Consider the following 26,164-nt stretch of genomic DNA (forward strand, 5'->3'; position numbering starts at 1 on the left):
TCTCATCCTCAGATAAGCAAATTAGAGCAGGTGAGGACCTGAGCATAAACATCCTGAATTTGGCAAGTAATAAAACACTGAAATAATTAACTAAAAGGTAAATGCTTTCTGAATTGTTTCACATAGTTGCTGCTGCAACATTAAATGCTGAATAAATCAGCAGTTGCTTACTGCTTAAGATGAAGTTATTTAATACATAGGTACATGTCTGTATGCTTGACATGCTTATACAGTTAGAATGTATGTGTGATGAAGCTTAGCTGAGGAGGAACACACTGTTTTTATTCGGAATAGATATTACAGACAGGTAGAAAAACATACCTACAAGCTAAGGTATGCAGGAGTGGGATTTCTAAGATTAAAAAAATGGAATCTTCAGTTTCAGGTTTATGTGCTCTGATCACTGCACTCCATTGCTACTCTGGTGGCCTTTCCACACATGCAGATACATGTCAACCTTCATGTGACATGCATAGTGCCAGTAGAGTTTGTGAGCAGTGTTGCCTCAGCTGAAATGTTCTGTAAAGGAAGCAAAATCACTCGCCCAGAATCTGAGGAGCAGAACATTGATGTACAGAATATTCTTTTTATATAACGAGATTGTGAAATCTTGTAACCCTATTTGTTAAAACATGGCCATAATACATCCTGCAAAAGCTAACAACATCCCTGTAATTTATAAAATAAGTGATAATGCCATTTGTAGGATCAACCCATTGTATAATCATATGAGTTATATAGGACTTCTGTACTTGTGTACCAAAATCCATCAGTACCACAGTCTAGGAACCCTCACTGTATCATCCTTCACTGCTTAAAAACATACTGAACGCTTTATAGGTGCAGCATGCTGGTAATCATTAGTTGGGTTTTATCCTGCCTGGTACCCTTATACCAAGTATTTAATTCCCAAGTTCCACCTAATAAAGTATTATGTCTATAAATCACTACACACTTGATAAATATTTAAGTCACACTTAAAAAGAGGCAGAAATAAATTAGTCCCTTTTTATAAAGAGTGCATTATCAGAATTAGCCCTGCTGAACCATTGTCTTGAACTTTGTCTTACAATTATGCTGACCAGCTTATTTGTGTTTTGGATGCAGGTAATGCATAGCCCTTAACACATTGCAGCAGCTGTCCCCATTCTCTTATGTGTGACACAAAGTACTGAGTGATTTATCTGTGACCACTTTGGCCTGTATGAATACAATACCTAGCTGTGCATAGAACATTTTAAATCCTGTGTAGCAGAAGTGTCAACATTACTAACAAATTATTACGTATTTACTACTTGTCTTGACATAGTAGCCACTTTAATTGCTTGATGTTGATAACAACTGAATTTGTATGTCAATAGGTTAAAGTCTTGTGGTTCATATAGTTGCTGATGGTTGTTTATTTTTACATAGCAGGCTTATCACAATCACACAGATTCTGTGTTCTCCATCAAAGTCCATCACATATAATTCCTTTTCTGGAGCTTATGTTGCATGATGGTGCAGCAGCCTCTTCAGAATTTCACTTCCCATAGGATCATGTCTTCATGTCCCTTTTCTTGCCAGTCACTTGTCTCTTATTTTTCATCCTCATCACCCTCACTCATACTGCTGATGGACGCTGATGCAGCTTTTGGAGAAGAAGGGGGAGAGGTTTTGTTAAATAATGAAAGTGAAGTGGGAGATGGGGAACGAGATGGTGAAAGACCCCTTGTTGGACTACTGGTTGGGCTCTGTCGTGGTGAAAAGGCTTGCAACATTCGTCCACTTCTTTCCTGGAACATCTGTTTCTGAAAACAAAAATGCAAGAGGATGTTTATCTTCTATTTTAACTCAGTTGTTTGCTACATGGAGATTTAAGACAATGACAGATGTTTGCCATGTAAATGATTCAACACAGATTATTTTATGCAAAATGTTCAGCTAGAGCAAAAGCTAAATTATACATAATCAGGATACAAACTTAAGATCACATTGCTCACTGACCAGCAGGGCAAGTCAGGTAAAAGTTGTACTACTCCATAATGATTTGCACTAGTCAAAATGCCAGTCACTACACAGATAGTTAATAAATAATAACAGAATGACAGAAGTTTAAATGTTAATTGCATGTCTAAAATTAAATAAAACATTAAGCAAAACTAATTTTAGTAAAACAGCTAAATGGAAAAGTGTTTCTATGCTCTTAACCACACTACTCCTGAAACCAAAGTACAATTGAATAAGAAAATAAAGAAAAAAAACTTTGAAATTTGTATGCCTCATTTTAAAATAGATACCCACAGGTATTTTGTGTGTGTGGAAATACATACACCAGGTAATTTTTGTGTGTGTGTGTGTGTGTGTGTGTGTGTGTGTGTGTGTGTGTGTGTGTGTGTGTGTGTGTGTATGTGTCTGCACGCACATGTGTACATATACAGTATATGTATTTCTATATCCTATTCTTAAATGCATATGCACATATCCATCTATCTATCTATGTATCTCTCTATCTGTCTATCTGTCTCTCTATCTCTATCTAAATCCATAGGTAGATAGACGTACACACTTAAGAGATGTCCTGCTGGAATGTCAATGCCTACTTTTGCATGGTTTTGTGTTATGCTTCTTGTAAAATGCACAGCCCTTTAGTTTTTATTTTGTCAAGATGTACATCAATACATGGTTGCAGCATTATAACAAAAGCATTTTGTTAGGGAAAGTGGCCCCTTTTTGTGTTATTTATTGTATATAGATGAGTTTTATTTTGATTATATCCTGTTACAATGTAGTTTCCATCCTAAATCACTGAACAGAACTTTTTAACACTATGCTAAGGAAAAAAAAAATCAGAAAATTGCCTGATTTCTTTAAAATTAACCTAGTCCTTAGATGATGAGTTTGAATTGAAAATGCCCAGCCATATTTGTTCATATGAAAGAAGGATTACACTTGGAACAATGTTCACTGGAGCATGGGACAGATGTCACTGCTCCACCAAAAGTGTTCTTCTTTTAAGATAAAGGATAATTGGGAGAGAATGATATACTCTGGAAATTATATTTTAAGTGTGCTGGTAAGAATGTGAAGACAGACATCTGGAAGCAGGTGGCACAGGTATGTTAATAGTGCAATGAAAGGGCAATTTTATAGTGTACCATTAGACTGCAGTAAAGTACATAAATTGTTGTCTGTTAAGCAAATATCTCCAATATACTGAACCAGTAGTAAGCTAGAAAAAGAACAGAAAATAAGTGACTATTTAAATAGCGTTCATCCATCATCTCATTTAAAATGGACCGAAGACATCTGTGATAACTGCAAAGCATTCAATCAGCATGTATTTGCTGGTATTTGAACTAGATGAGAAAAATGACTGTTGAAGAGTTGCACTTTTTATTATAGTGGCAGGCTGAGGCATGATAAATGTGTACAACATATTAATTTCCACAGAAATAGAAAGGAATATGTCAGTTGTGATTTCTAAGAGTATTATATATCTACCAAGTAAAATGAGACCTATGATGGGTACATTCTTTGTAACAGGCTGCAGAAACACAGTGAGTCATTTAACAGTTTGCTACTGAGTTTAGATAAAAAAAAAAACAGTTGTGCAATGTTGGTACATTGTGTAATTTGATAAGACAGCTGACTGTTAAAAGAGTACAAATGAAAGTGCTTGAATGCATATCATATTTTTGATATTATATTTTTGATTGTAATGGCAAAGCAGGACCAGCAAATGTTATGCATAAGGTTAGGAAAGCTGCCGAAAAAAAATCAAGGGTACACAATGTGAGATATGTAAGAATGTATGTAAGCATGCACTTAAGTCTTGACAAAGACAAGGCATAATACAGCAAAAATCACTAAGTCAAATAGAACTTTAGAAAGAGAAATCTGCAGGTCATTTGGCAAAGCCAGGAGTATGGTGAAAGTGAAGAAATAATTTTTATCTTGGGAGCAGCAAAGGGAAAAGGAATTATCTAGGAAAAATAGAGTGCACACTCGAATGCTGGTGTCAGTTAATTACAAGTAAAAATGGACAATGAAGCAGAAATATACTCTTTGCCAATGAAACACTTAAAATACTGCACATTGATAAGCCCATCTTTATAAATGCTGTTTATAGACTTACCCTGACCAGAAGGGGAGCTTAGGAGAAATCTTGTTTCTGTTACTGGAAGGCAACAGAGGCTATCCTAGGGCTGAAGGTCTATGAAAGGCTTGGCTTGATCAAGGGATCCATCTAATGAGTGGTACCATACAACAGTGACTGATATACTAAGTAAAAAATAGAAAAACAAGACAGTTAATAAGGACATAGCATTGCACTGTTGTGGGAATACAGGGAAGTGGTTACAGGAGTTGTTTGCTTATTGCATCAGTATAAGATTTTAATGATGAACAATGTGGTGTTAACCCACTGAGGAAAGTGCTAATGACTTCTAAGGGGAGACTGGATGTTGGCCTAAATTATTTGACCTAAACTGGAATATTTAAAAGACTGAAGAATTTACTGAATAAGTCAATTATTTTGTGAAAGGGAAAATGAGAAGTGTAACAGTGATATTGTGCACTAATCCCAAATATTTGAATAAGGGAACAACATCAAAACACGCAAAAAGACTCAAATGGCTAAAAAAGTGAAAGAAACACTACAAGAGCTGGCAAAAAATAAAATCAAGTAAGTGATATTTATTTAAGATAAACACTTTCGGCTAGGACGTTGCCTTGCCTTCTTCAGACAAATGGAAAAAACCTTCAACAAACTTCCTTTTATCTAATTAAGCTTGATGAATACTCCAATTAACGTGAGTTGCATGTTGCCTTAGCAACGTAGTAACAGCAACCCACCAACAATAAAATGTTAAAAACAAGTAATAATACTACATTTATTTCTTATTTAAAACACAAGAAGAAAACAAAAAAGTTAAAAGGTAAAATTTAAAAATTGCTAGTCAGACATCCTAAAGTTTGTAATGCCCTAAACCTTCCTAATAAGGGAACAACACTCATTATCAACAAAACTGGACATGACAAATATTGCAGAAGGGTATAATATTTTTTGAGGTTGGATTTGCCATCCAAGTTCTATAAAATACACTGTTTGTGAGACATTGTTTTATTAACTTGCTCTCTGGAATCTGTTTAGACTCCATATGGATCTCAGAAGATTGTGCAACAACTGTTGAAAAGAATGAAGAGTGTTAAAATTTTCCTAGATGATTTGGTAGTCTGGATAAGACCACAGCACAGCATGACAAAAGATAGTGTAAAGTGTTAACGGAAATTCTGCAGTCTAGATTAAAGCCAAATTTATTTATTCATATTTATTTACATTTGCAACCAGCAACATGCTGCTGGGAGGTCCCGTTTTCAGTGCAGTGCGTAGGAGGCAATTCCAAGACAATAAACAGCAGCAAGAATACAGTAAAGCTAAAGCTGGTGTTATAAAGTTAAGTAATATATAAGCCTAAACACAATAACAAGAAGTTAAAGTAAACACATGTATTTTACATGAAGTACAGTGATACCAATGGGCAGCAAATACGGCAAGTGAAAAGGACTAGTTCATTATAACTTATATTGCTTGATAAGTTCAAATGTTACACAGACTGACAGCTATATACAATGGATTATATGTGGGTGGCTTAGTAAGGAAGTGTAGTACTTAGTTGGTGCCACAATTGTATATCAAACTGTTGCTGATATGAGAAGCCAAAATAGGTTTAAATGTTTGTTTCTTAGCTAATTCTTGTCTTAGGAGAGAACATATTCCAGTTTAACCAATGGAGATGGTAAACACAGAGTCAACACATTTGCTGAAGGATATGAGAATATGGATCTACTTTTGAGTAAATTGTCTAAGGCTCTGTGGAGGTCTTCCAGTTAATAAATGAAGACATAGACGTACAGTTTGGTCAGTAGAAGAGTTTGTGAGTCAAAATAGCGGTGTAGAAGTGAGACAGTGGTTATATTTAAGACAGCTGAGTTCATAGAGAGATAGATAGAAAGAAACAGAGAAAGACAAAGACAGAGAAAGGATAACAGGATATAACTACTGTGCCCAAAGCAAAACAGGTAATCCTATTAATATCTTGCTCCATTTTACTTTGAAGTACTGTCGCTAATTTATGAAAGTGATGAGAGGAGTACACGAGACAAGCTAGGATCTACTCCTGGAGACTCTAGCTTTGACTTTTAGGAAATATTTTGTTCTGTACAGTTTGTTATATGTGGATTTAATTTTCGGAACTGTTATGTGTACATGATAATTGAAAATAAGTTGATTGTCAATGGTAACGCAATGACTTTTATTTGCTAAGTTGTTTCAGCTTCTACAAATGGGATGAGATTGACAGTGGAGATATGGAGTGAGTTATGCAATAGTAAATGCTTAAGGTCAGGCTGGGCTTGGGACTAGCTAGTTGTTGAGAAGTTTTATGTAAGAAAAGCATTCATTTTTTGATGTATATAGAAGCAGACATATGCAGTCTGGCTATGTGTGTGAAATGATGACTGTAGAAAAAGATGGTTGTGGGGCACCAACGAGAGACAGCAATCTTGTCTGAATATTCTGTGTTTGGCATTACCTATGTTGAATGACATACTATTTGTAAAGATGGTAAAATAAGTGGTCCAAGCAATTGATCCATAATTGTCATCTTAATCCTATGGATCTAAATAAAGAAAATTAGTTTATTCTGTTATTTTTTTTTTGACAAAAAAAAAAAAAAAAGACTTTCAATAAACAACATCATAAAGTGATATGTTAAAGAACTGCTATTAATTGAGAAACTCTACTTAACAATATTGAATGGAAGGGTTAATATAAACGATATTTTACATATAGTTCAAGTAAAGGAGGCTCTGTGGTAGACTGTGATGGAACAGAGAGAGGGAAATATGAAAAAATTGACTTGGGCATCGAAAGACAAGCACGAGGTGATATCATACCAGTTGAAGAAAGGGTGAATGAGGAAGAGTGGAATATATTGATAGAATTTTAAAATGATAGGTGAAGATTTTATGTCAAATGGAAAAAAAAAGAAAATACATAATCTGATTTCTCAAAGGACACTGGAAAACTGCAAATGATTAGGACTATAAGAGAGGAAAATACAGAGAATACATGCCAAGGAAAATACAAATGATTGTTTTGTGGATAGTATATAGATTTATGAAGAAGTAATGAATGAAATAAAAACCAGAAAGTGCAATGGCTTGTTGGATGTGACAGAAAAAAAAAAGAATGGTTTGATAATGAATGCAATGAAATGAAATAGCAGCTTAAAAGAAACAGGAAAAACACTGATGAAAACAGGAGATTAGAATAAATATAATGAAGTTAAAAGAAATGAAGGCAATAAATATATAGATAACTAATTGAAACAGAGAACACTTACCAAGAAGTAAGTGGGGCATGTGGTTAAAAGATATTCAAATAAATTATATTAAAGGGTTCTGGAAACTAATAGCCGATGGATTAGGAGGAAGAGGGCTTCATATTAGCTGGTTTATCAGTGTAAAAGAATGATTTGAATATTATAGAAAATGTAGTTCCTCTAAAGAAGAGAAGAAAATAGATTATTTGAGCCTGATAATAGGAAAATAGAGGAGAGCTGGAAAAATCTGTTTTTGAGAAGAAAAAATACAGTAATTGTTATGATCTAAAAAAATCTTAAAATGCCAGGACCAGATAATATGGTGAGTGAATTACATAAATGAAACAATATTTACTGGGCTAAAATATTGGAGAAATAATTTAAGATGATCACTACAACCTGACATTTCCCTTATACATGGAGAAAAGGGCAATCATCCTGATTTGCTAGAAAGAAGACGAAAACCAAAATATTTATAGACTTATTTCCCTATTGGATTAAGATGTCTCTGATATGATCCACTGCATGTGCACCCGTGTTTACAGTGAGAATGTTGCCACATCTATTTAAGAAAGAAGCTGTGTGTGAACTGATACAGCTTGCACAATCAACCTAAACCAGATAGTTTGCCCCAGTACTGATGCTTGTGGTTTTGCAAATTTCAAGAACATAAATCAGTGCATTAGTATAAAGGCAGTGTATGTGTTTTTGGATTATCCAGGCCTTTGGCTAGTCATTTAGAAGGACCTTTCATACATGCATTGAACATCTCAGCAAGAACTGCTTTTAGAATGGTCTCTGCTACTGGTTGTCTGATAGATTTTAGATGGAGGCCTCAAATGACCCATCTACCAGACTATACCCAGCTCCCCACCAGGGAAATATGTATATTTATAGTTGCATGTGTTATATCACTTTCTAGAAGAGCCACCAACCATACCTACTGGATTTTCAAGTAGCAATTTATTTGTACATTTATATTTCCATACATTAAAACCTTTAACCTTGTTTCTTCTTCCCAAAAATCTAACCAGCACTCAATCATGTAAACCCTGTGAAAGCTACTGCACCCAATGAGGTTGCGCAGAAATATACAGCTCTTTAATTATGCTACTTTAAATGCAAAATACACCCAAAAACTACAATATCTACAAAAAAAGCTGTAATATTGTCCATATATAATATATATTTGATTTCCCTGGTATTGCATTACAGCATTCCAATTACTCCTGATACATATAAGAGTAAATGTAGCTACTGCCAATGGATGTAGCCTAAACAATTAGCTGTCTAAATTTGAAACTTGACTAGTACTGTGTGATTTTGATATTGTTAGTGTTATTATATCCTAGCTAAAATCAAGAATAGTATTTCCATGTAACCTCAGCCAACAATATTCCATGTAGGATAGTATGATTCCTGGTACAAGACACAGAAAGGGTGTACACCTTGCAATTTCAGATAAGCTGCAAAGTACACTAATAGCTACTTCTCCAAGTACTCCTGAGTGTGACCTTCTGGGTGACCAATCAGTGCATTATAAAAGGACATCTAAAACTCAACGTGACAATAGTACACAATCCTCTACCCACCAATGTCTTACCCAGACTATGTACTTGAAAATATCATGCCTCATGTATGCATGGATAATACTATTACACTATATGGTCTAATCGCTTTAAGGTAAAGGAAATACTAAATGACATTTTCTACAAATAATCATTCATGCAGACTGTCAATATGCCTACTGAACTAAATTCTGGAAAGCATACACTGCTGGACTGGATTATTACAAACTCGCTTATTAGCTTACCAACTCCAGAAATTATGCCACAAGTTTTCATAACAACTTTTTAGTTGTTTCAAGATTTTCTACCAAAGGGGCAAAAACACAAGGTGCGATAATGTCCAATACAATTTTTTAAGCAGTATCACTTATTTTTAAGACTATTCCACCAGACCTGACAATGAATACTTCAAGAAAAGGATTGTAACACCCCTGAACTGGAATACATCCTAAAAACAATGCTCCTCTTAAAGGATAAACATCTCTGACCACTAGAAAACTATGACATTCTATTGTTCTGAATAGTCTGTTTGGTCAGAGCACTTTAAATTCAAAAAGCAGGAAAATGCTTGGAAAACTCTGAAACAGTTGGGTAGATAAGATTACTTGAGTAAGTCCAGTATAGTACAGAGTACTTAAAAACAAATTGGGGAGCTAAGTTTTCATTTCTAAAGAAGGCACAGCTATATTTCCTTAGCAATCTGCATACATTGTGCATGAGATCAGTTATCTCACTAATTGTAAACTTTCATTGTTGTTTTTCTCATAGATAGTAAATTATGTTCTGAACTTAAATTTTTAGTACAAACATTTTCCAAATATTATGAACTGGCATCATCTTTTGGTTCAGGGACAATTGTGTCAATCTCCTTAGCTAAACTTGACAAGTATTTTGAATATATTTCATTCTTCAGACTAAAGCAAACAGTTAAAGTATGAACAACTCCTGAAATGACTTTCCCTGTATGGAAAATCTGGAGCTGATGGTCTGTTCCTGAAGGCCTGTGGCAAATTTCCTACTTCTCCTGCACATGTTCAGCTCCCTCTTCCCAACAGTCACATATCAAGCACATTAGAAATGAGTAATTATGACCTTCCCTACTTAAAACACAGCACCAAGCTCCATATTTAATTGTACTGCATTCATCTTACTACTAACTAACAAACCAAAACCTGTATCTGCTGCCAGTTAAACCTAGTCTGTGACTTTTTTCAGATTTCTTGGACTGCAATTTGCATAAGTAAATTGTTTCTTGTCTTTTGGTCTTGGTTTATTGAAGTTTGTTTTACATCATATATGTTATTTTACTTTTTTCCCCTTGGAGTTTTAAAAAAAGTTCTCAGGGTCAGTTAAGAAGCATTTGTGTTGCATTCCTTGCTGCAAAGATACTAATTCTGTCTGGATTGTGGGAGGAGTTTTTAAGGTATGTAGATCAGGATAAGGTTTAATCTGTGAGAGGAGCTGAACAAATAATATTTTAAGGTATGCCGATGAGGATAAGGTTTAAAATGTGGGCGAAGATGAACGAATATTTTAAGATATGTAGATCAGGAAAAGGTTTAATCTCTGTAAGCTGCAAAGCAAAGGTACTTTGTGACCATTTTAGATTTCTTGGTGTACAGTTTGTGAGCCTACATTTTTTCTTGTCTTTTATTCTTGACATATTGTAGTTCATTTTACTCTAAATATGTTGCTTAAATTTGTTTTTTTTTTTTTGGAGTTTTACGAGTTTTCTGAAGAAGTTCACGAATTAAATTAAGTGAATGAAAGCGCTAAACACTTGTGTCGCAGTTTATTTTCTGTTGGCTGGATATACGTCTAAGTTTTGGTTTTTTACATTTTAGATTATTTTATAGCTTGCATGCTCCTGTATTTTGCTCTTGTTTTATTGGAATTAATTTTACTTGCTATTTTATTTTAATTTGGTTTTTCTTGTTGTTTTAAAAATATTAATAGGGCCAGTTAGCAATCATTTGAGTTGCACTGTTTGACTATAAAATGATTTACTCTATCTGAACTGTGAAGGAGTTGAGAAGTAAAATTTTATTAATGAAAAGCAGAACAGGAAAAGTTTTAATCTGCGTGTGTTGCCAGATAAAACTGCGCAGAAACAATTATGGATTATTGTAAACCCACTGGATTTTGAATTTACCACCCTTTATGTAAATTTGACTTTAGAAGCTCTTTGTAGCCTTACTCCATCTGTTCATATGAGAGAGCACCACAAGACTGGATTAGAAAGGCCTTTTCCTTATACTAATAAAACTTTCCTTTCCCAGTTTACTTCTAAAATTTGCAAATGGAATAAGATTGTTGATCACCAGATAGCATAAAAATGTTCTGTTAGTAACCAGCTTGAGATTGGTGCTAATGGTATACTTCTAGTGAAACAACGAAATAAAGACAGAAAGAAAGTGTGGACGTACATTAATGAGTAGCCTTCCTAGAGGCTCCTGATTGCCAGAAAGCCTGCAGACTGCTTCCCAGAATCTATTTCTGGATTACTGATGCTGGTTTATTTCTTGTGACAGAAGGAATAGACAGGCATAGGGTTTTAGCCATCACTGAATGGGAGGTCAGATGTGACTTCCCTGATTCGTCTGATTACTGTTTTAGTGGGAACCTCTTCAATGTAAATTTTAGACCGCTGTGCAGCTCAGTGCTCTATTGTGTTGAACTGTTGAACATGCTATCCAGGGTATCTACCAAGAGGGGACGACAGCAAGGCTATGGACTCCTGCAACATCTGGGATGAGTTCACTGTTTTCCTAATAGACTTCTCAGGAACCATTTTGGGATTCATTTTACTCTTTTGCCCCTATTGAGAGATGAAAATAGGGAAACCGATTCCTATCTGCTTGTAGCTGCAGTGAAATCAGCACTAGTTGCAGCCAGGTAGTAGCCAATATGTAAATCACTACGGTGTCTCACTCTTGTCAGCCCTTGCTTAATTCTTCCATCAAAACCTTCAGTGAAACCAGTACAACCTCTAAGATCATGAACTTGTGGTTTGCTCATAACTCTGCTCTAGAAGTCTGCTCACTATAAGAGACTTGAGAAAGTGTAGCAATTGCCTCATATTTACTAACAACTGTTTACTTTTGGACAACTCCGATCTTATATGTGAGAGATACAAATACTTACTTATACTTAGTTTGGAGGCTTCTCTTTTGACATCAGCTAGTATCAGCAGCAGCAGCATAATATCTTACAAGTATATCTTGGGACTGCTAAAATGTATCTGCCTAAGGCAGCAAGCCTTACATACAGTAAACCTCTGCCACCCAGGAACTCACATGCATTTGTGGCTCTATTATGAATTGCCAAAATTCTAAGCCTTCTCCCCTAAGGTCTTGTTGGACTGCAGAGAGTCACAGGGCCCTTAGGTCTTTGATAATGGTGATTTCATAATTAGGCTCACCTACACTATAGTCACTAGACTGGACAAGGACAGGGTTATAGTAAGCTGTCTCTTTCCTGCTAGAATTAAAAAGCATATAAACTTGTGGCTGCCCATGTAGGAGTGAATGACCGGAGGTGCTTTTTCCTGGAGAAGATGCAAAAGATACCACTGGAACTTTCTCCCAAGTCTCCAAAAAAGGAAAGTAACTGGTACTGAGTAGTTTTCTACTGTCACCAAGAATGATGTCTTAGTTCAAAGATAAAATAAGTACCTCCATCCATTGGTGAGTTAAATGGTTTCATTTCTGGGGGATCTAGCATGTAGGTGCTTGGAATTTGGGGTTAAAAGACACACCTACTTTCTTAGGAATAAACTGCATCTCTTGCTTCATGACTTCCACTTACTGGCTAAAGCTTTGCTGCCCCCAAAGTGCTTTTTGGGTAATCTCCAGTTCATGGAAATATTCACTTAGCAAATTCTAATTCAGACAAGGTAGCATTGCTCATTGCTGGAAATCAGAACATCAAAATATCTGAACATGAAGTGTCCCAATACCTTGAAGACATGCATATTTGTGCAGTTACAGAAATTTTGTTCTAGTGCCTACCATGCACTGAAATTCACAGGGAGCTGTGGGGATGTATCTATATTTGTTAGGAAAACTACTGTTTCACTAAAAATCCTGCATGATACTATACTGTAACTTGTACCATTCCAGATAACTCTCAATAAAAATGGCCTCCATGTCATCATATGCTTTGCATCACCTTTTATGCTCCACTTTGATCAGGTTGAATATCTAAGCAGATTGAAAAGCTTTCCATCAAACTGAATAAATTTATTGTGAGAAACGTTTAACTGCACCACTAAAACTGGAATATCGATACAGCTAGTGACAAATATGGCTTAGGTTCCCCAGTTCTATTAATGCTAACACATTTGATCAAATTTCTCCTCCCCACCAGGGATCTTGTCTTTTCCAACTATGTCCCTTCCTGTACTATCCCTAATGCCACTACCTCATTAGTAAAAGTAAATCCCCAAGCAGTAACCTTCTGTCTTAGAATACACTTTTAAACCCCAGCTAGTCTAGTACTTACCTATGAATTTTGTGATTACTCCAAAATAAACCTCCTCTACTTGACAAAACTGACAGCTATAGATGGCACAGGTCTCCAAATAACACAATACACGATTCTGCTCTCTCTTAAGGACAGATGATCACAGAGTTTGTTCCCATCTGTCATAAGAATAATAGCAAGTTTAGAAATAAGCACATATGGTGGAATTCTCATATAAATAATCTTTATAACAACAAAAAAGGAAGAAAATTCAAGCTATCTGTAACTGGTCCTCCACTCTCCCAATATTAAAAAGGCATGAAGCTAATAAGTAAAACCTTCAGATACACCATCAGGGACTACAACGATAATGGCAAGGTATTCTTCAGTTACATTAGAAAACTTACAACTGATGCCCATTTCTGTACTAAACTTATTTCCTCTGTAGTCACACATTCTGATCCTGAAGTTATTGCCTGCATCTTTGTAGATTTGCAGACATGTTCAGTGCTAATTTCATGCCCACAACCCATCCAGTTGTTCTCCACACTACCAACCATTCCATCTGTATCAAAAATCACCTTCAACCAGTTAATATACACTCTAGACAAAAACAGAAACTCTATCTGCATGGAACCTGATAAAATGCCCTGACTGTCTTAACCAAACCTTCTTAATTCTCTTCAGTTTAAGTCATTTCATGGTTTGTGTTCCTGAAATATGGGCAGTAGTCACAGAGGTACCATTACTCAAAGGCTGACCCATGACAGACCACAGGAACTATAGACTTAGCCTCACAACTATACTTTCTAATGTTATGGAGTGCACAACTGCCAAGTTGCTAAATAATAATTTAGATGATCTACAGACCTAGAACTCAAACTAATCTGAATTTGTAAATTGTAGGTTAAACCTAATAAATGTAGTCAATTTCTTTAAGAGAGTCATGAAGTCTTGGATGATGGCCTAACAGTATATATACATATACATTGCTGAATTTCTCAACTTAACATAAACCCATATGTATTCCACTGGATAGCCAATTAGCTTTCATAGTTAGTGTGAAGATTGTCAGCCCAGCTAGCTGAAATTTTGTAAATAATTCGATGTTTTCTGTGAATAGTAATATGATTTGTATGCTTGTCTTACAATGTAAGAAAACTATATATTATGTGCATATTAAACTACTGGTATAGAAGTGTGTGTTGAACTGCATGTTTTGTATTAAGCTTCAAGAATGTAACCACAGTGTACCCTGCTGGAAAAGAGCAGAAATGTGTATAAACTATATGCCTATGCAAATGTATGTTTTGATGGTAAAGGCTGGGACATACAGAGTTAACTTGCAAACCCTCAAGAAAAGCAAATAGTTTTAAGATGGTGTTTATCTCTGCTAGGAGACAGAATGTCTACAGCTAGGAGTTCTTTGTATTGTCTGGAAACAGAAATAATTACAAGTTTCAACTGTAAAAGTGTTTAACTGTTTTACAATTTCCAGTTCTAGGCAAACTTCTGAGAGATAAGTAGGTGCTAAATTTTTAAGTTTCTGTTAGCCTGGGAACTGAAGGCAGAAGTGACAAAGAATGATGTAATCTGACATTCTTGGGGTGGGAGGTTGGCATGATGGTTAAAATATTTACCTTACAGACACAAGGTGCAGGGTTTGATTCTCCCATGGGATAATTGGCTAGGCTTAAAATAGCCCATAAGGGCAGTTAGCCTAGTACTAAGCTATGAATCTATGAATCTATGAGATAACCCAGCAGTAATGTTTGATAGTAATTTAAGAACTATCTCAGTGAGTCTGTGCATTTTGTATTTGTCTTTGGACCTAGAAGTATTCACCCAGCACTTCTGCCTGTGTGTTGCTCTGTATGTAAGACTTAGATTACAGTTATTTCTCTTAGAGATAGATAGGAACTTAGTAAGATTAGTTTAGATGTTTTCTGTATTTATGTGAGACTGCCCTGCAATGTTGTTTTAAAATATTTCCTGTGATTCTGAACTCTGCTGTCACTGTGTTGAGTTATTGAGTGCTGTCCTGTATTTTCATTATTTGTTATAAAATACATTTAAACCTTTTAATTGTGGCTGGTTTGTTTAGAGATATTTAAGCTTTTAAAGTACTTGCATATGTATTTGGCATTACTGTACAGGGCACTGCTTAATAGCCTTAAAAGTCTTGGCACACTTACCATTTGGAATACAGTAACATTACACAGTAGAATTGGTCACCCTTTGGGAAGTGCCTTATAGTAACTGATATGTAAGAGTGGTTGGTGGTAGCTAGTTCTACCGTATAGTCTGGGCAGAAGGGGGCATAGCTAGTGAACCTGTGCCAGCCTTCCCAGGGAGTATCTGTATGTTTGTAGATAAATCAGATCTCAAAGTGTGTGTGTGTGTGTGTGTGTGTGTGTGTGTGTGTGTGTGTGTGTGTGTGTGTGTGTGTGTGTGTGTGTGTGTGAGCTACTTGGACAGGGACACAAAGCACTGGTTGGAAAGAGAGGGGGCTGGAGGTTTTTGCTTGACCACTTGGCTGAGATCATAACCCCATAGCTGTGCCAATAGGGAGTCTTACTGAGGATCTAGAGAAAAAGAGGGAGAAACCAGCCCCAGACTGACTGTGATCTCTGTGTGCTCTTAAGGAAAATAGTACTTTACTGTGTGTGTACTTGTTATCCTCCCAATGTGCGCATCCCTCACTGGTGCTAGTGGTGAGGATTGAGGCTCCTTGATTATTGGGCCAGTGCAGGGGTGTCACGCTTAGTACACACTCTCTCTCTCACACACACACACACACACACACACACACACACACACACACACACACACACACACACACACACACACACACACACACACACACACACACACACACTCTCTGCTAAAATAAGGGGTGCCTCACATAAACAGAGGAATGTCACCACTGGGGTTGCTCAAGTCTCTATTCTGTGCTCCTGCTGTTTTTTATTTACTTCTCAAAAGTGAAAGCAGATGAAAAAGGACTATGGTTAATTAAATGTGCTGATGACTGCAAATTGGATGCAACTGCCACCTACCCCTTTTATAGTCAGATACTGCAAGAAGGCCTGGACTAGACCAATGCATGGTTTGTCAGTCATGGAATCACTTTAAATGTCAGCAACTGTGGTATATTTATCTTTAGAAAAGATATCGCCCACTCCACTTACCAAATTCCTGGCACCACTCTTGATCCAATTATAGTTATGTTGTTTACTGATGTTTTTTATAAACCATGGAACCACAGCTTAAAATGCACCATAATTTCAATCACAGTAAGCATATTTATACCTACCATCCAGAAAATATCAATTGCACTTTTTCTTCCTTGTCAGATGTGACTGGACAGCAGGATCCATCCAGTGGAGTTTTAAAAAATCACAGAAACAAATTAAGGAAAAGTAACTAAAACTATTCTGGAGGTGAATTTGAAACAATGTGGATTCATAATTTACCTGCAAGTGAAGAAGCATGCCCAACAGTAATTTTTAATTGTAGCTATGAATTACATATGACCAAAATAATGATACCGCCCTCTCAGGTAATTTCCACTGTATGTCCCTTGCAAATATGCAGAAGGATACATACCCATGCTCCATCTGGTCCAAACAGTTCTAAAAAGTTGCCAATAAACTCTCTAGACTTTTCTTCCCACTTTTGGATAAGGTCATGACTCTTTTCTTCTACTCTGTTAACAAACTCTTTAGATTTTTCTTCTACATTCTTGACTTTTTCTTTCATCTTGTCCACTTGATTCTGGAAGCGATATTTCTTTTCCTATTGAGCAAAAAGGAAAGCGTAAGGCCTAATGTATTTAAGTTAATTTAACTCATAATAAGAATTATTGACAATCCAAGAACTGTATTGTTCTGAGAGATCTCAATGCGTTATTAACTCAACCGAATACTGGTGTATTTGGGTGGTCAGTTGATCATGAATGTAATGTTTAGCAGTACAACATGCAAATATAATTGTTCTTGGTACTCACTGGATAATGCATGGTTTAATTATGACTGGCATGATTTACCCAGAAGGTGAAGCCCAAATAAGAAATGTCACCAAAACAGGTAGACTAAATATTTGTCACTATCTGGAATGGTCATTTGGTATTACACAATTATACAATGCAATTTTTTAAGAATATTCGGTCTTATCTTTTTAAATAGTTATGTAGCATAATATAATCTCTGGTGTAGTTGCTTCATTGTGTCTAACTTTCTGATCCTTAAACATTCTGCTGTGAAACTGTGACAGCACGCATTATAAACAGTATAGTGTTAGCCTATGCTTTGGGCTGCAGATATTCTGCCTTATAAACTTTTAATAGTGCATTTAAAGTGCAGATACGTTTTCTAAAATCAGTTTTTGTAAAAAATTGGAAGAAAAGTACTGTTAAAATGTGCAGACTATTTTAAGTAAGTTTACAAACTAACCACAAGTCTTGAAACAGAGTCAGGACCAAATATTTAAAATGTGGTACTGGCTGGTACGTCTGCAGTTCCGTCAATGCTGGTATGTGTTCTATCTTGCAGTGTAATTGGCTGGTTTATGTAAGAGTTCCAATACCATTTTAAAATAATGGAATCCTTGGAATACAGATTTGTATATTGCAATAGGTTACAATGTACATGCCTGAGCTGTAGCTGGTTGAACTTGTAAAGTGCTTTCAAACAAAAAAGCACACACTCCTCAGTCTGGGACCACAACACTGTATGGCATTGAGAAAAGTCTTCTCCACAGTACATTTTCAATAAATTTGCAATGACTCATCTGTTTCAATTAAATTTTTCTCTGCCACTACAGACCTTTCCCATTGACTATTTTTGTTATACAAAAACAGTATAGGACTGGACTGCTTAACTCAGTCATACCTACAACTGTAATCATGCTTTTGATGCATCACACCTGCAGTGGTGATTGTGTGGTCAACCTTATGTCATTCCAGTCTGAAACACTTGAAAGGCAAACAACACACATAATATTTTTGTTTCAGTGCAACGTAACTGAGGCACTGAATTTGCAGCACTCAGTGTCACAATTAAGAAGTACGTAATTGAAAAAGTAAGGGAAAAGCTGCTTTGTCTCTCCATTTGAAAGATTTTTGTCAGTTATTTATTTATTTAGTTTTTTACCCGCGGTAGTGGTGCTGCGGTAGCGTTGTCGCCTCACAGCAAGGCTTTGTCACGTTCGATTCTCAGCTAGAGAGTCTTCTGTGTGGAGGGATGCGTGAATGGGCGTGCCTTTGTTGAAGGTTGTGCGTCAGGGCTGGTAACTCGGCACGTAAAAATCCACTACCAAACACTAGCGGACCGGAGTTCTGCTGTGGCAACCCCTAACCGGGATAAGCCGAAAGAAACAACAACTCCTCAGAGCTATATACATTTGCTGTCTGGACTGCAAACAGTCAGGAATGTGACATCTCATTACAATTGTCTAATGTCAGGTGTTAATGAGTTAAAAGCATGAAAAATCACAAGGGTTATACAACCATTTTTGTGTGCAGTGAGTATACTATCACCTGCGTGTGACTGACATTATTTTCCCTGCCCACTAATGAGCACAATCATAAAGACTGGTCTAGTTATAGCATTAAAAATGTGTATCAGTAACCAAAGTAATTGGCATCCATCCTTGTTCGTATGCTTTATGTGATTCATACACCAAATATGCAAACTAATAGGAAATAATGGAAGAACAAATCAGGCAGAGTACAGGCTGATCAGGCTAAGTAAGTTTTTGAAAAAAAGGCATAATAAAGAATATTCAGAAAATGACAATTTAACCAGTATTCAAGGAAATAGGCAGCCTAGGTGGGACAAGTGCTACTTTTATCTGCCACTACATTTCTGTTTCAAGTAATAAAATGGCCAGTAGCAGTTTGCTTAACTAAAAGCTTCAAAATAAAGCAGGCACAACAGATAATGAAGCAAGTATCTATTAGTCTTTCTGTACATTATTAAGATAGCTGTTGCAATTCTATTTAAATACATAAAATAGGATTTGTAATACTATGTTCTGGTTTGCAGGACTCGTGCACAGTCCAAACCATGTCTCTAAGCCCTGAATGATTCATGAAGAGACCAGCATAAAATGGAGAAGAAACATACACAACTGCATACTTGGGAAGCCTAGGTAGACTAGATGATATGCAACTTCATGGTATAGTTTGTGATTAACAGATCTGTGAATTGTGGACTACGCTGTTGAACAGGGATAGAGAATTTCTGTGGGTGAGCTGTGCACAAAATATACCACCTCAATGCCCAAAGGTCATGAAATGGTGAAATGGTGCCCAGCATAAGATAGATGAGCACCAGCTTCACCTCTGCATGGGATAACACTCCATAGACCATGTAAAATTATGAAAGAGGTGCCAAGGCATACCCTGATGTAAACTGCAGTGCACAGAAGTACAGAGATACAACCATACACAACCTGCTCCTAACCCAGTGATTCCTTGGACTGCCCAACAGTGGGAATTACAGCTTTATCTAATCTATTACTGCTTTTGATCAAAAATGTATTTTTTGACTGGAGAAAAAAGTCTGCATGTGTGACTGAAAATCAGCTGATTGCACATACTGGCTTTTCTTTATATATATATATATATATATATATATATATATATATATATATATATATATATATTGATAGCTATATCTACATCTATCTAGGTATATTTATAGATAGATAGCTATATATATATATATATATATATATATATATATATATATATATATAGATTTACATTAATTTTCCTGAATCATACTCAGTCAAATTCAACTTGCTATTCAAATTCAACATCCTAAAACTGAAAGATGAAAATTCCGAACACCGATATTTCCGAATGACAAATCTTACCCCCCTTCTTGACCCATGTAAATGCTTGTTTCTAGGTCCAGAGCAGTAGGGAGTTTTGAGGTTTGGTGTTTATGTTGTGTATAGTGGAATTCAGAATTTCAACTTTTCATGGAAGCTCATCGATTATATGATGACTCGACCATGTGTGATTTAGGGAAATGAACGTTTTTATATATATATATATATATATATATATATATATATATATATATATATATATATATATATATATACATATATATGTCTATCTCTCTATAATTAGCAGGTGTTGGGGGAGCAAAAACACTTGCCCTCCTAAACATATCTAAGATTGTTTTTTCTTTTTGATAGTTTTGTTTTCAAGCATTTGTAGTCAGTTGAAGTAAAATATTTGCCCTGGTTGACCATGCGACATACATATATATAAAAGTACATGTTTACAGAGTGTTATGTGCACTATGTACATTCATAGGACCAAGACAGCTGGCAGGGTAGAGGATACATACTGTGCACTGCCCCTCTCCACCTTCAGCATTCACTGTATGTGGTCACTAGTTAATCCCTATTTCTGAATCACTCGATTGTCACAGAGGTGTACAATGCTGCGGCACACAGCCAATATATATGTCTGTGCACAGTTTCTATGACTACATCAGCAAGTCTGGGTATGACTTGGATGTAGAAATGTCAGAAGATGACTAAAATCTGACTCTCAGACTCAAGTATAAGCAATCCAAGGATGGATGGATGGATGGATATATACTTTCTTTGTTGATCCTGCATGAATTATCTATTTTCTTCACCTTACGTTCCTTTTTATGACTGAGGGGGTGGTAGAGGATCTGATTTGCTCAGGAAAGGAGAATCATTCATTACAAGATTCCTTTTCACTGCAGCTGCTTTTTTTGCTTTAAAACCATGCAGTCACTCACAACAGAAGGCACATGATCTGCTCAGGATCTGCAACTTATTCCTAGTCTTATTGTAATATGAATGTTAAAAGACCAACTGTTGTGTTTCCTTTCTATTTGTCAGCCAATGCAAAGGGGACATTATTTCTCTATTTTTCTGAAAGATGTGGGTAAATGCAATACAGAGGTAGCCAAAGGCTATATGCGAGTTTCTTCACAAAGCCTCAGATAAAACAGCTCATGAAGCCACAGGTGTTGTCCAGGACCACTGCCTCATCTGTGACATTTCAACAAGTTACTCAAGTTCATATAGCTGCATGACGTAACTGCCTACTTCAGGTGGTCCAAGGGGGGAATAAATCACTATTTACTATTGACAGCATTGTTCTACAAATATGGTTAGAGATTAGCATAACTTGGTGTTGTGCAAGTGGAGAGGGGTAAACAGTTCACAGAATGGTAGGCACTGTTAATAGAACAAATTCTTTGGGAAATATAAGTGTGTGGCAACAGAATGGCATAATATAGCAGCATAGTCAAGAAAGGGGTCCTTAATTAGTAAACAATCCTATAATGAGAGCAGTAGAGGTAAAAAAAATCAAAAGCAGCCACTGGGCACACTATTAAGTTGTTAGGAAGGAGTGGTTTTATTAGGGTGCTTTGAAAATACTTATATAAAGAAGAGACTTTGAACCTGTACTACAAAATGATTAGGAAGGAAGCTATGTGATATGAGCGTGGGAAGTGAAATGCATGGGAGTGGAAAAGGAGTGACGATGATATATGTCAGTTAACATAATTAAACATTCCTGATAAAAAAGTGCATGTTTTTTATGTTTTTGTCAAATTTTTCTCAATCAATGTAAATACATCTGCCTGTTCGGCAACAACACCATGTGCCCAGTAGACACTATCTGTCAAAAATATAATAACTAAGACATAAATAGATAGAAAGTAAATATGAAATCATCATTTGCTTTTGTAAGTGTGGTTTAACACTCCATTAATTATTGCAGTACACTAGATGAACCTAGACCACCTCACAATTAAACTAAAGATATTCAAGCTTCCGGTGTAAGTGGTCCTCAAAGTGACTGTAGTGGGTGAACAGACTGTGACTATCTGTCCCCAAAATAAAAAAAAAAAATATATATATATATATATATATATATATATATGTATTTGTAAACTGCGAGTGTGAGAATAATAATAATAAAAAGCTTGTCCAACCAAAACAGATTTTACCATCACTACACTGTATGCTGCCCAGTTCTGTGACACCTTGGGACTATTATTCCTCATCCCCCACCTGTTGCTTCTCACCCTCCCCCTCTCAAATCCAAAACCTTTAGAGTGTCATGAAGGGTTGCTGATTTGCTTGTTTCCACAATGCTAGAGATTCCTTAAGTGATACTTGTGGCGGGCTAATCTACCAGTGACAAATCCCTAAAAGTGAAGAAAGCAATTCTTGTTCTTTTTGTACTAAATAAGAGTTATGATTATTTTTCACACCATCTGGACTTTCACAATATGGACTCTCCCACCCCTCACCCCGTCCAGTAAATATTTTTTATGCAATGCTATAGGATAATGTCCTTTCCAAGACTTGAGATATAATGTTAAAAAACTGTTGTAACCTAGCCACAGTCACTCATTAAAATTACCACTCTGGCACCATTTTATGTGTTGTACTGCTGTGTCTGTAGTAAGGTCAGATATGGTTCATGTTAAAAATCTGGGACACTAGTTTTGAAAAGCAACATAATTATGAACTTGCATTATTCTGTAACTTCAAGAATATTTACTGTTTTAATTTGAAGCCTTAAAACAAATCCATTTTTTCAGACTAAATTATAAAACTGAGAGCATTTAATTTCTCAGATCCTGACAAAAATCTTTTCTTTTTTCAAATCAAATAGGAGAATTCAGTATCACAGTTCACAGGTTCATAGGTTGGTACAAGGCTATCGGCCCTAGGGCCAATACAAGCCTAGCCATAACAATTCCCCTGGATATTTTTTCACACAATATTTACTTCCCTGGACCCCTGACTAGCAGGGTGACTGACGTAATCCCCGGGGTGAATTTCCTATCTCCCATCCAGTTGTCAAGGTTTCTTTTGAAGAGGGCCAAGGAGGTGCTCTGCTTGACATGTATGAGCAGTATATTCCAGAGTATCCAGACTATGGGGAGTCTCTGGGTCAGGAACCTATCCCTCCATGTTTTCTTCATTGTGATGACAAGGTTTAGATCTCTGGACCGTGTGGTTCTGAGGGATTGGGATTTCTTTAAGTGGAGCATGTCCAACATCTCAGGGTTTGACATGGCCTTGTATGTTAAGCAGAGATCGCCTTTGAGTAGACGATATGCCACAGAGTATAGCTAGATATGGAACATGGTACTGAATGCCAATGTACAGGAATGTCTGTATATGAATGGGGCACAAGAGGTTACAGTTTGGTACTGATCCCACCTGCCATTCCAACAGACAGTCTTGATTGCTGGGTTACACTTCTGGCACTGAAGTGCAACTCCACACAGCATGGAACAAAATAAAGAGTCAATAAGGGAGGTGTCAGTTACACACCTTACTAAATATCTACTCCAAGCTGTGCTGTGCTCCACCATCATGCCTCACTGCAATTCATAAAGAGCTGTTATTCATTAAATATGATACATAATTAAGGTAATTTCCATAATATGGCAATGAAGGGATTTGGTATTCTAGCAGTTCCCATTGGCCAGAGCTGGGCATCACTGTGTGGGGGAAGGGACATGTATGTATGCATGTGGTAGCAGGTTTTCCTGCACTATAGGGAATTCCACAGTTAGTACTTTCTGCCATGCAAAAGAGGGATTTTCTTTCTTTCTTTCTTTTTTTCTTTCTCTTTTTTTGCAACTCAACAATGAAATGCTGCTGTTCATCATCAACACAGAAGGGGGTTGGAACAGATGCAGGTATTGCACCAACAGCAGGTCTACTGCTTTGGTCCCATACCTTATTAGTCAGAACCAGCCTGTACCTCAGAATGATATGTCTTTAGTTTACGAAAACACCATACGATTCCATTCTAGGTGCTGTGAAATCCTCATCTCATCAATTTGTAATACATTTTACTGCTTTTTTTCTTGAAGAATGAACATATAAAGAACATTTTAAAAATTTGCAACAATTTTGAAAACCACCAGCTTTATTAGTTACCATTATTTACTGGAGGGAGTTCAAATACAAATGTTGCTTTAGACCATTTGTTAATGTAGCAGGTGCTGTTTTCATATCTAGGTCAATGTGATTTGTTTCTACTTTTATAACTATAAACCACTTCAGCACTTGTTTTGCAAAATCACCTTCACAAGACAAATATTGATTGTTTTCCCTTTGTGACATACGCTTGTAAAAGAATATGCTGAAAATCTGAAGTATCAGAAGTAAACACGAACAATATTTATACTTAATATAAAGAATATAACCTCATAACATTGCCTGCTTTAAGTACTTCATCCTGACTTAAAACATACCAAGTTTTGTAGTTCACCTCAGCAGTATGATAACTGTCACATTCATATAAAGCTATGTCAAACCCAGAGCTGTTGGACATGCTACACCTAAAGAAATCCCAATCCCGCCGAGCTACACTCTCTAGGGACCTAAACCTTGTCACTGCAATAAACAGGACATGCTGGTGGGATAGATTCCTGTCCCAGAGACTTCCTATACTCTGGAACAAGCTACCCATCTATGTCAAGCAAAGTTCTTCATTAGCACTCTTCAAGAAAAATCTTGATGAGTGGATGGGAAATAGGAAATATACCCCGGGGGTCACTTCTGTGTCTCTTCTGGACAGTGGCACAGGAAAATAACTTTCTTGGGTGGCGTAAGCTATGGTACCTTGCTGGCTAGGCTTACATAGGCCCTTGGGCCGATAGCCTAGTACCTACCTATGAACTTATGTATCATACTTAGTTGGTTGAGGTGTGTTGGGCTGGACTTAACATATTCATGGCATGCTGGGCATAGGGCTGTTTTTTCAGCCATCGCAACTAAGGGACTGTATAATTCTCTTCTCTAAGACCTGTTTTTTACCTTACATTCTGACGTTTTCAGGCATTTGTAGTACTAATGTATGAAAATGTGATATGGCTACAAATTGTCTTCTGGTGTGTTTCCCCAGGTACAAGCTGTTAAGGGCTATGACTGTCACCTCAAAAAAGTTGCTGATTGAGTGCAAGTACAGTAATGGCAGATGTTAAATGAAATGTGTGTATCTGTTTATAGTGTGAGTCTGTGTGTGTGTGTGTGTGTGTGTGTGTGTGTGTGTGTGTGTGTGTGTGTGTGTGTGTGTGTGTGTGTGTGTGTTAGTAACTGCAGCAGGAAGGAAGCTCTTTGCTTCAGTTTTAGAATTACCTTTCTTTTTTGTCCTCAATTTTAGAGGACCTTTTGTTTTTATTATGTTTATTCTCTACTTTAGGGAGAAGCTTTTATTTACATATGTATGTATTTATTTACTTATTTTGTTCCTCAAGAAGAAGTTGAAGGGAGGCACTAATCTGGGAACTATGGAGCTAGGGTGTTAATTGCGCTGGACTTAGTTATGGCTCTGGTTCTGTGTCTATATATATGTCATTATGTCTGGTCTGCATACACAACCTTATGTCATTAACAATACCTCACTGTGTAATAGCACACTAGCAGTCATGTCTGATGAGTATTTCAGCATGGCTTCATTCTACAGATAAATCCGTAAAAGCATTTGAATAGCCGTTTCTACTGCAAACCACAATGTTTATTTACAAAGACACAAATCTTACATTGTGGTTGCTGGTGCTGTGTCTTTATGAATAAAGATTGTGGTTTGCAGTGGAAATGGCTATCCAAGTGCTTTTTGGTATTTATTGGTTACTGTTTGGGCACTTTTCCTCCTTTGTACTGGTTCATTCTTCAGATGTCTTCTTAATCCAGCTTCATCCCATTCTGTGACTGTGTCACCACTCT

At 36.5% G+C, this 26,164-nt stretch overlaps 1 protein-coding gene across 2 annotated transcripts in view; it reads right to left on the reverse strand.

The window, feature by feature from the left end:
- Positions 1–370: 370 nt before the first annotated feature.
- The window catches only part of PCYT1B (phosphate cytidylyltransferase 1B, choline), a 1,205,847-nt gene continuing 1,180,053 nt past the window's right edge, over positions 371–26,164 (reverse strand). For both annotated transcript variants that reach the window (XM_044072303.1, XM_044072302.1), the window contains exons 7-8: positions 17,009–17,197; positions 371–1,790 (exon numbers count right to left, since the gene is read on the reverse strand). In XM_044072303.1, coding sequence (XP_043928238.1) covers positions 1,578–1,790; positions 17,009–17,197 — 402 coding nt within the window. In that variant the 3' untranslated portion in view covers positions 371–1,577. The remainder of the gene's footprint in view (positions 1,791–17,008; positions 17,198–26,164) is intronic.

The sequence above is a fragment of the Protopterus annectens genome, chromosome 5.part0, assembly GCF_019279795.1.
Source record: "Protopterus annectens isolate FY-2018-M chromosome 5.part0, PAN1.0, whole genome shotgun sequence".
NCBI lineage: Eukaryota > Metazoa > Chordata > Ceratodontiformes > Protopteridae > Protopterus > Protopterus annectens.